This window comes from Prunus avium, chromosome 4, assembly GCF_965620075.1.
Source record: "Prunus avium chromosome 4, drPruAviu1.hap1.1, whole genome shotgun sequence".
NCBI classification, from domain to species: domain Eukaryota; kingdom Viridiplantae; phylum Streptophyta; class Magnoliopsida; order Rosales; family Rosaceae; genus Prunus; species Prunus avium.
Genome location: NC_142287.1, coordinates 32,241,564 through 32,253,170, shown reverse-complemented (window position 1 = coordinate 32,253,170; position 11,607 = coordinate 32,241,564). Strand labels below are relative to the sequence as shown.

General features: G+C 37.6%; 2 protein-coding genes and 1 long non-coding RNA gene across 3 annotated transcripts in view; 1 reads left to right on the top strand and 2 right to left on the bottom strand.

Moving 5' to 3' along the window:
* Window positions 1-604: 604 nt before the first annotated feature.
* LOC148295256 (wall-associated receptor kinase 1-like) lies at window positions 605-3,881 on the bottom strand. The gene is made up of 3 exons (XM_088251465.1): window positions 2,839-3,881; window positions 2,509-2,670; window positions 605-2,153 (listed from the first exon to the last, which is right to left on the bottom strand). The coding sequence occupies exons 1-3, from the start codon at window positions 3,806-3,808 to the stop codon at window positions 916-918; spliced, it is 2,370 nt and encodes a 789-aa protein (XP_088107591.1). The 5' UTR covers window positions 3,809-3,881; the 3' UTR covers window positions 605-915.
* A 1,352-nt stretch (window positions 3,882-5,233) lies between these two features.
* LOC110744501 (uncharacterized) overlaps window positions 5,234-11,607 on the top strand; it is a 38,723-nt gene continuing 32,349 nt past the window's right edge. Inside the window, exon 1 of the long non-coding RNA XR_015835275.1 lies at window positions 5,234-5,328. This is a non-coding gene — a long non-coding RNA (uncharacterized LOC110744501). The remainder of the gene's footprint in view (window positions 5,329-11,607) is intronic.
* LOC110763195 (putative wall-associated receptor kinase-like 16) lies at window positions 7,783-10,772 on the bottom strand. Its single transcript, XM_088252236.1, has 3 exons — window positions 9,875-10,772; window positions 9,522-9,695; window positions 7,783-9,154 (listed from the first exon to the last, which is right to left on the bottom strand). The coding sequence occupies exons 1-3, from the start codon at window positions 10,260-10,262 to the stop codon at window positions 7,917-7,919; spliced, it is 1,800 nt and encodes a 599-aa protein (XP_088108362.1). The 5' UTR covers window positions 10,263-10,772; the 3' UTR covers window positions 7,783-7,916.

The window sequence follows — 11,607 nt, the reverse complement described above, 5'->3', positions numbered from 1 at the left end:
TGTTTTGGGATGGCTTTTGAGTGTGAAGAAAACAGCAAACAACCCTGGTCTTTTATGTGGAAGGAAATTAAGACGCGTACTGGCATATTGGGTTAGGGAAAATTGTCTTCCTAATCCTAATTAACTGCCATTTGTCTCTGTTAATGTTTTTCTTTTTCACCCCAAGTAGGCCTCATCCCCTGTTATTTTCAGGAATTAGTATAAAGAAATGCAATAAAACATCCGACTTGGTAAATAGTCAACAAGCGACGGTGGGGACGAAGTCAATGGAGACCTAGCTAGTTAACTTGGGGAGAAATATGGCACGAAAGATTGCCGATGGAGACCTAGCTAGTTAACTTGGGGAGAAATAAAATACTTTAATAGAAAGAAGTGAATTTATTTGTTTGTTTACTTGATATTAATCAAATCATGTTTATTATTATTTTTTGTATCAGATATTTTTAAACAAGAAGGAAAAGGTTTTGACCGGTAAACCTCCAATTCACTGGTTTCTAGAAATATAAGAAATTGTAGATTTGATTAAGTCGGGGGTAATTTTTGTTTTGGTCTTCAAAAAAAAAACATCAAACAAAACAGAGGAACCTCAAAATTCTGATTAAGTCGGGGGTGATTTCATTATATTATTTGAAAAATTAACCACAATCCCATGATTAAAATGAATTACTGGGCCAACTTTGACCAAACATTAAAAACTATTGATCCTAATTTCTCAAGTGATGTTGAATTCACTTGAATTCATAACATATCCATACAAACCAATAAGACCAACAAAGAACAACATATTGGTTTATTTCTAGAATACATCACAACTAGACCCTAGCAATCGATTATCGCCCGATTCCACTGGCATCTGCCAAGCAAGATTCCTTAAACTACATGATCATTAGACGCTAGCGACATTAAGTCAGTCAACTATAGTCCATCGTACGGCATTACCATTTGGATTTGCATGCTATCGTATCCAATGGTTGTACCAATAGTTGCACCTCTAGAATCAAAATCACCTCTAACATCCACAAAATAAGCGTCTAAATTCATAGCTGAACCAAGTAAGTACTCAGTGTCTTCTGGACTTGAAACTTCAGATTTTCCCCATGGTTGCTTTGGTGTAACTCTCATTCCCTCTAGCTCCATTGCCACTTCTTTCATGGTAGGCCTGTCCTGCCCTTTTAACCTTACGCATCTTTTTGCGACTTCTGCCACCTTTTTTAGTGTCTCAACGTTTCTCTCGTTGACTATGTCATCATCAAGAACCTCATTCAAGCGATCTTCCTCCATGAAACGAACAAAGAAGTTGGCTAGGTTTATGTCTTCCTCGGGCCTGGCCAAAGAAAGTGCCACTTTGCTTGTCATTAGCTCCATAAGGACAACTCCGAAGCTATAGACGTCACTCTTTTCCGTCAGTTGATTCGTAAGGAAGTATTCGGGGTCTAAGTATCCAATTGTTCCTTGCACTAACGTTGTTAGTTGAGTTTGATCTAGAGGGATCAATCTTGAAGCTCCAAAGTCGGACACTTTTGCCGTGTAATGTTCATCTAATAGTATGTTTGTTGCTTTCAAATCTCGGTGGATAATTTGCATGAGAGCAGAGGAGTGTAAGTATGCTAGTGCTCCTGCTGTTTCTGTCGCTATATTCAATCGCAGCTCCCACGAAAGTGATGATTTTTTGCCATTTTTTTTATGGATGTGCTCAGAAAGAGTGCCCTCAACGATGAACTCGTAAACCAGTAATGGCGCCGGTGTCTCTAAACAACAACCTAATAACCTCACCACATTTCTGTGCTTGATTTGAGAAAGAACAATCACCTCATTAATAAAAACATCACTCTGAGCGGGCGCACCATTAACCTTTGACTTCTTTATGGCAACCACGCTGTTATCTGGTAATATTCCTTTGTAAACCGTTCCATAGCCTCCTTCTCCAAGGATTCTACTTTCGTGGTAAGTGTTCGTGGCCTTCTCAAGTTCTTCTGCTGTAAAGAGTTTTGTTGTTTCCATAGAGCCTCCTTGGCTAGCGAGTTGTTGTTTTAACAATAAGCCACCATTTTCTTTAAAGTATTTCTCCTTGAGTTTGATGAACTTTCGTTTCTGCATACCCCAATATATCCATAAACTTCCAACCAGTAAAAGCAAGAAGCCTCCACTGGCGCCTGCAGATAATTAAATAACATTACAACTACCTCATTTGATTTAAGAGTATGTTATCTAGCGAGAGCTTTCTTTTTAGGACAAATTAATGTTTTAGTCAAAGTGATATGTCATATCACAATGAAAATTTCATAAGTCTTCTTATGAAATGGTGGGACTATTATCACAGTTTGATTATTCAATTTTTTATTATTTTTCATTATATTATTACTGGTCAAATAAAAGCAGCTTATTGTCATTTTCTTAGACAAACGTGTTGACCTATTTATGAACAAGTGTATAACATGTATGCCTGTTAATTACAATACATATTATATGTAAATAGCAGCTATAGCAATATGAAATTAACCAGCATACCCAATGAAATTTTGAGGGTAGTGTTCTTTGTTCCGGGTATGCAAGTCTTGGGGCCGTGGTTTCTGTACCCACTATTACATTTACAGTAGTAACTTCCATCTAGATTATGGCAAGTTCCATTGTTGCAGGGGTTTGAACTTAAAGTCTCGCACTCATTAATATCTGAAACGGAAAGAAAAATAATCTCATGTCAAACAATAAAATTGGGTAATAATCAAGTTAATGATCAATAGTCTAGATTCACAATATGATGTTTCATATGTTGTGGCGATGTTGATGTATGAAATATTTGATTTAAAAAAATAAAAAAAAAGAAAGCATCATCAGTACCTTGGCAACCATCTGTGAGGTATGGATTTCCATGGTAGCCGTCCAAGCACTTGCAAATATAACCAGGCTTACCACGGACAATGGACCGGTCCACACATTTGCTATTTCCCTTGCAAGAAGAATTATTGCTCTTTTCAACTACATCACACGGCTCATCCCCAACTTCCCAGTTGATGACCACCGGAAGCTGCTTGTTGTTGCTGAGCTGTTGAAAACTTGTATTGGGAGCATAAGTAAACTTGGAGTCTTCCACAAGGAAGGCGTAGCTGCACGGGTACTCCTCGTAGAACCATTTCGTTTCATTCCTGTTCTGCTCCCCAAACCTATTCAAGTAACTCAGTATTATCTCAAACGTTATCAATCCATCATCGAGGCCAGATTCGGTGCACGCAATGCCGGAGCAAGTGTCGGGAACTTTATTGTTGCTGGTTAAATTGTCGCATGCCGCCACACTGTAGCCACGGTTGGAATTTGTTCCATCTGGGGTAGGGTCTGCGAACCCAAAATCCAAAAATGCAAAAGCTTCACAGCCAATGACAAACAATTTGTTCTTGGTTTCGGAGATGGTGTAAAGAGGAGGCAGCGCCAGGTAATATACGCTGTCCCTGCCGCTGTTGCTGGGTATTATATTACCACGGGCGTCATGACAGCTATGGGCTGCAGCATGTGCTATTTGCAGCTCAGCCTCATCAAAGTTGAAGTTAGTAATGCTCACGTTGTTTCTGGTCAAGTATGTTGGGTGTGTACTGGCTTGGTTGCATGTGATGTTGAATTCGGGTCGGAGGTAACAGCCGTCACCTATGCCAAATGGGTAGGGGATTGTGAGATTACCGCATTTCTCTGGGCACCCAGGCTTGGCTTGAGGCAGCAGGGCTTGAGCTGCTGCTGCTATTGATGTAAATATTGCCGCCCCTAATAGCACAACCATAGAGAGTTGCACAATTATAAGCTTGCTCCCAAGTAAGGCCATGGCTTGCACCACTTGATTTTTCCTTGTACTAAAAAATTGGTTTAATGTTTTATAGAGGGAATTAATAAATAAAAAAAATGTCTTCCTGGTGTGTAGTGTACGGATTTGGTAAATATTCGGTCAAATAAATAAATAATATTTTTCCTTCATGGGTCTTTTTCTTACTTGATTGCTGGTACCGTGTAATGACCTAGTCATTAAACAAATAATTGATCAAGTCCATGCAATAATCAAGAGGTGGACCAAGATTTCTAGACAGTTAGAAATCGTGGACTTGATTAAGTCGGAATGGTGACTTTTCGACCAAAAAAAAATGTCATTTCTCTAACCCTTCTTCAAATCAAACCCTACCAACGACTCTGAAGCCAAAACAAAGACAAAAAAAACATAATTAAAAACAAAAAATTTGAGCCATATGTGTGGCGTGGCTTTGGTGGCATATATATGTGTGTTTGCCAACAAGAGTCATTCTATAGTGAGGGTCTTATCTATGATGCTTAGGTGAGGCCCTATATCTTAATCGTTGGATCAGATTAATTAATTTGATTGAGCATAGTTGGACATCACAAAATCTAAGAACCAAGAGATCCTTAACAGCCCATTTTAGTACTGCCTCCCTTGTATATGTTGTTACAACTTAACACATTGTTGGGAAAAGTGTGTGACATTGGCATCGCAACACACACTACAAAAAATAGTAGCAACAATCATTATTATTTGATGACATTTGCTGGGGTGACTAAAGACTTTAGTCACTAAAGAAGTATTTTTTGGCTGCAAATGTTTAAAATTCAAATTCAAAGAGTGACAATGCTTTAAATCAAAGACTTTTAATTTACTTCCATTATTTACATTCAAGGGCAAAATAGTCATAAAAAATAAGTAATAAATGCAAATTGAACCGGGATTCATCAATTCAAATACGTGGGTTATACCCAACATTCTTATCCAGAATTGGGTCTGTATTAAAAAGTGCCAAAATATATACAAAGAGAGAGAGAGTCTGTATTTCAAAAAGCTGGGCCCAAAGTCCAAAACCAAAAAAATAAGGGGGTTTCACTAAAACACCCAAAATGGAGGCTGAAATTATAAAAAAACCCAACACCCAAAACACTTTATAAACACACCCAAAACCCATCATTACACACACTCAAAACCCATTTATAAACACACCCAAAAAATATATAATTGTTTATTTTAGAATTGATTTTGGGTGTGTTTCTATATTTAAATAGTGTGTGGGTTTTTTTATAAATACATGCCTAGAATTGGGTTTATTTATAATAATCTAAAAAAATAATGGGCTCCTTACTGAGTCCAACTAGATATTTGGGCCCAAACAAAGAAAATCCAATTTGTCTGTCACATATTCTTTTCCCATTCAAAAATAAACGTTTTCACTTTTTATTAGTTTTTTATTTATTCTTTTGATCAATTCCTCCTCTCCAGAACTTGGAAGGGTTTGCGAGCATCCTGTTCGAGGGTTTCTGGTCTGCGAGTTTCAGCGGTTAATCTCTCAGGTAAAATCTCATTTTGAATAGTTCGCTTCTTAATTCAATGAAGTTGAATATCAATTTCAATTAAAATTGGACGTTCTGGAAATTATTTATATGTCTCATTGCTAAAGTCACCATCTATTTAGCTAATTAGATGATAAGTTAATGGAGGAATTTCATCTGTGTCTGAACCAATATTAGGATACAAGAAGGTAGGGGTTATAAATTAGCACTGAAATACTACTGTGGAGAGGAAAGTTGATCCCTTTGAACAGATTTTTTTTTGGGTGATAGTATTTGTGCTGCACTTTAAGCTATCCTTCATGAATTTAGTTTTGTTTTAGAGACCTTTAATTTTTCCCTTTTTGGAAGTTCCCTAGTTAAACATTGGAGTACCATTATTAATTTTGTTCACATTTTAATAGAGTTTCAGTATGTTTTTGATATATTTTAAACTTGGGCTCCAGCCTCCACTTGTGTTGTGTCGTCGCTAATTGGGTTTTGTGGAAACTTCAATCCTATGGTTCAATCTTTAGCATTTTAATTCAATGAAGTTGAGTTTCAATTTCAGTTAAGTTGGACGTTTCGAAAATGACCTTCTTGAAAGTCATCTTCTTGGTTGAATGGAAATAGAGATAAAAGAAGCTAGGGGTTACGACTTAGCACTGAAGTACTGTGAAGAGGAACGTTGCTCCCTATAAACAATTAAAATTTGGTGATGGTATATGTGCTTCACTTTAAGCTATCTTACTTGAATTTACTTTTAGAGACCCTTAATTCTGCCCTTTTTTGAAGTTCCCTGGTTCAATATTGGATTACCCAATATCAATTTTGTTCACATGTTAATGGAGTTTAAGAGAATGTTTGATGAAACGAAGAAGTTTATTCCCTAATATAGTTTTTGGATGACCTCTTGGCTCTTTTAGTTTGATGATTGGTATATCAATTATTTTGTTATTGGATCCACATGCCTTTGTCATTTAGGAAAACATGAAATTATTCATGTCTTGGTGACCTGTATATCTGAAAGTTTATGCCAAGAGTTGCCACTGGTTGCATGAAAGGGGAAGAACATGGCATTTAGTGTCAGTGGCTTAGAATGCGGAGGGATATTACTTGTGTATTGTGGGGGACAAATCAAAGTCAACATGTTTATCTTCTTAAGTTCACATTTCACAAATTCAATTCTTTGTGCATCATGATTAAAACTAAAAGCATGTGCTACCTCAGTCTTGATTGTTCGTGTCCCTACAGTATTTGTAAACTGTATAGAACTTGAAAATCGCTTAGCTATGGAAATGGTTTCGTGTGGGTTGGGGTGTGTGAACCATACTAATCAGGCTGCCATATAGGCAATGGTAAGTCATAATTAGCTCTTAATCAAGAGAATGCAGTCCAATTTTGTATATTCATAACTGTTTCCTTAAATGTTTTCCTGCTTTAAAGGCTTTCCTTGGCAAAAGGGGGATGGGAGGTTTTTTAAATGCCTTTGTAGCTGTACCTGGACTTTTGCTAGGTTTACCCAGTGGATTTTGAAAGAAAGGTTAAGTTGGTTGAAGTTTATTTTCATATAGAAAATGTCATAGAACTTACATTTGCTTTTCAATGGTGAAGTTTTTCAGCAGGCTTTCTACTCCGGATCAGCATCTTATGCAAGACACATGGGTGGCAATTTTGTTGTTTCTCTCTTAATTTACAACAATGTGTTTATTCCGTGTAGTTTTGAAAATAGTGTTTATTCCATATATTGTAGTGAAACTTACCCAAATGAGAAAGGGTGTTGGGAATTCGGCATTAGAAACCAAGCCTGGCTAAGTATTTTATATATGCACAATCTTTTCATAAAACCAAAAAATTAGCTCTAGTAAAATCTGTACGGAAAGAAACCACTCAAGATTACCCAAATTAACGTGTTTGGGGTAAAAAAAACACTGTAAAGGCGCAGGAAGAGGGCTGTTCAAATTATCCTATGGATCTTTAGCGACGACTTTTATAGCTGCTTCTAAAGGCTAATTTTGCAATGGCTAGCGGCGAAATAAATCGCCGCTAAATGATGTTTGCATAATATCCACCTTAATTTCGTCACGAAATGTCCATAAAACGCTGCAAGTCGCCGCAAAAGACCTACAACCGTGGTTTAAAATTAGATTACCTAGTTTTTGCGGATTGAACTGTTTTTCCTTCTGTAAATCTGATTCCGACTTGGGTCCGAAGTCCACAGTCCAATCAAGAATGTTGGTTTATCGCGGAATACTGCTACATGTTGTGTTCATTTGAGAAATGAATAATACAGGTTACCAAAAGTTCGTCTTTAGACATTTGCAATTCAGATCCAACTCATTCTATAGACATTTGCAAAATCATCTTGAATTGACAAGTGACAAATTCCCAACTGATATAACATGTAAATACTGTGTGCAAGACATATTGAGTTCAAAGAATCAATAAACCAATAAGACCAACAAAGAACAGGATATACTACATGACCAACAAAGAACAGTATATATTTATGCACACACAAAAAATATTTACAAGAGAATGCACAAATTAATAGTGGTTCAGATTCCCTAAACTACATGATCATTAGACAATAGCGACATTAAGTCAGTCAACTATCGCCCATCATACGGCATTACCATTTGGATTTGCATGCTATCGTACCCACTGGTTGTACCAATAGTTGCACCTCTAGAACCAAAATCACCTCTAACATCCACAAAATAAGTGTCTGATTTCATAGCTGAACCAAGTAAGTACTCAGTGTCTTCTGGACTTGAAACTTCAGATTTTCCCCATGGTTGCTTTGGTGTAACTCTCATTCCCTCTAGCTCCATTGCCACTTCTTTCATGCTAGGCCTATCCTGCCCTTTTAACCTTACGCATCTTTTTGCTACTTCTGCCACCTTTTTTAGTGTCTCAACGTTTCTCTCGTTGACTATGTCATCATCAAGAACCTCATTCAAGCGATCTTCCTCCATGAAACGAACAAAGAAGTTGGCTAGGTTTCTGTCTTCCTCGGGCCTGGCCAAAGAAAGTGCCACTTTGCTTGTCAATAGCTCCATAAGGACAACTCCGAAGCTATAGACGTCACTCTTTTCCGTCAGTTGATTCGTAAGGAAGTATTCGGGGTCTAAGTATCCAAATGTTCCTTGCACTAACGTTGTTAGTTGAGTTTGATCTAGAGGGATCAATCTTGAAGCTCCAAAGTCGGACACTTTTGCCGTGTAATGTTCATCTAATAGTATGTTTGTTGCTTTCACATCTCGGTGGATAATTTGCATGAGAGCAGAGGAGTGTAAGTATGCTAGTGCTCCTGCTGTTTCTGTCGCTATATTCAATCGCAGCTCCCACGAAAGTGATGATCTTTTGCCATTTTTTTTATGGATGTGCTCTGAAAGAGTGCCCTCAACGATGAACTCGTAAACCAGTAATGGCGCCGGTGTCTCTAAACAACAACCTAATAACCTCACCACATTTCTGTGCTTGATTTGAGAAAGGACAATCACCTCATTAATAAAAACGTCACTCTGAGCTGGCGCACCATTAACTTTTGACTTCTTTATAGCAACCACGCTTTTATCTGGTAATATTCCTTTGTAAACCGTTCCATAGCCTCCTTCACCAAGGATTCTACTTTCGTGGTAATTGTTCGTGGCCTTCTCAAGTTCTTCTGCTGTAAAGAGTTTTGTTGTTTCCATAGAGCCTCCTTGACTAGCGAGTTGTTTTTGTAACAATAAGCCACCATTTTCTTTGAAGTATTTCTCTTTGAGTTTGATGAACTTTCTTTTCTGCATACCCCAATATATCCATAAACTTCCAACCAGTAAAAGCAAGAAGCCTCCGCTGGCACCTGCAGATAATTAAATAACATTACAACTACCTCATTTGATTTAATGAAAAGCTAAAATAATGTTTTAGTCAAAGTGATATGTTATATCACAATGAAAATTTCATAAGTCTTCTTACTGAGAGTAATCAATATTTATAAGTTGTTAAAAATGTTTGGTACTGAAAAGGGAAAACTTCCAATATATATTATATTAAAAAGACTGAAACTGGAACAGGCTAGCTAGCATGACTAATGTGTGGATTTTTTATTCTGTAATAATAAGGAAAAACGTTATGAGAATTTCGGATTCGGATCCGAAATTGTCAGTAAAAATAAATTTAGGCTATGATTTTATGATGCTTGTTACCATGTAAATTAAGAGGCATACCCAATGAAATAACGAGCGGGAGAATGATCTTTGAACGATTGTTGTCTTTGATGCATTTCTTTTCATCCATGGCGTCATTTTTGTACCCTTTGGGACATTTACAAGAATAATTTCCCAGTAAATTTATGCACGTTCCGATAGGGCAGGGGTTTGAATCCTTGCACTCATCAGTATCTGAAAGATAGTATGGAAAGCCAAACATCAGGTAAAATGCCAATTTTAGCTTTTCCAGCGTCAACGTAACTTAGGTAAAAAGCCAATGTAAATGTAATATTCTTAGAAGAAAAAAAAGTTTGAATATTTAGCAGGAAATATTGAAACAGATATATATATATATATATATATATATATACCTTGGCAACCATCTGGGTGGTATGGATTCCCATGGTAACCTGGCATGCACTTGCAAATGTAACCTGCCGACCCAACAGTAGTACAGGTGCTATTTCCCTTGCATGCAAAACCTTCGCTCTTTTGAGCTGCGTCACATGACTGATTCCCAATTTCCCAATTAAGAACCGCCGGAAGCAAACTTGTGTTGTCCATCATTTGCAAACTCGTACGACTGAATTCGAAGCGGTCAGCTTGCACAATAAACGCGTAGCTGCAGTGGTTAGAGTCCCATACGCCCGTGCGATTTGAAGGGCTTGTCAACATGACAGTCTGATTTTTCAGTCCGCTAGGGATGGACACTTGGCAACAGCCTACGCCGGAGCAAGTGTCCTGCTCGTCAACAGCCATATCTAGACTATCACATATGGACACGCACCCCGTCGTGTACCCTTGGTCGCCCCGGTAGCCAGTAAAATACGCTAACGTGTTGCAGCCAAGGGCGTAGAATTTGTTCTTGGTGTGGGAGATGGTGTAGGGAGGAGACACCCGCAGCCTGGGGACGTTTCCGCCGGTCCGGTTGCCCGCGTTGTAACAGTCTTCGGCTACATATTGCTGAATTTGGAGCTCACCGTCTTCAAGGGATATGTTGGTGATTTTGATATTGCTTGTCCCCAAAGTTGCTGTTGGGGCCTGGGTGGATTGGTTGCAAGTGATGTTGAATTCGGGTTGGAGGTAGCAGCCAGGGCCTATGCCAAATGGATATGGGATTGTGAGATTGCCACAATAATCTTGGCAGCCAGGGAGGGCTTGAGCTGCTGTTGCAATTGGAGTTGCTAATAATTATATCACAACCAATTCCACCATGACCAAAGAGAGCTGCAAAATAATTAGCATCCTCCTCATATTGTATGCACGCAGGCTGCAGCAATTAAATCCTTGTAAGTAATACTATATGCTACAAATTGTACTAATGTTTTGGGATGCTGGCCTTTTATGTGGAAGGAATTAAGACGCGTGGTGGCATTTCGGCTTATGTGGGAAACGGTCTTTCTAATTAACTCATTTGTCTCTGTTAATATTTCTCTTTTTCACCCCGACTCGTTATTTTCAGGAATTAGTATAAATAAATGCAATAAAACATCCGACTCGATAAATAGTCAACAAGCGACGGCGGGGGCGAAGTCAAGTCAAGTAATTTTATTACTTGAGTATGTGATTATTGATATTATTTTGAGTATGTGATTGTTGATATTATTTTTAAAATTAGAAATAAGAATTGCTGAAAAGTTTTTGTGATGTTTATAAAAGAAGGAAAAGGTTGACCGGTAAACCTCCAAGAACTTATCAACCTTTACTGGTTTCTAGAAAATTAAAAAAAAAATGGTAGATTTGATTAAGTCAGGGGTCATTTTTGTAAAAAGTATAATTTCTCAACTCATCATATATCACCGGCAGAAAACACATCTTGAATTCATAACATAACCAATGGATGCTTTGCCATAATTCTCATGCCTTTATAAAAGCAACACTTTATTTTATTGAATTCTTTTGTTACATTTTTTTTTTTCTTATAGTTGACAAATATATATTTCTTCGATTAAAAGGGGTTACAAAATAAAATCTGAAATTTGCAAATAAATATGCACGTGCAAACCTTAGATTTCTCAGGCCCCACCAGAAAGAGTAGGCTAACTTGGTTGGAAAAGTAGAATTATTCCCCGCATTACCAGACTTAAGGGAATCAAGAAATATT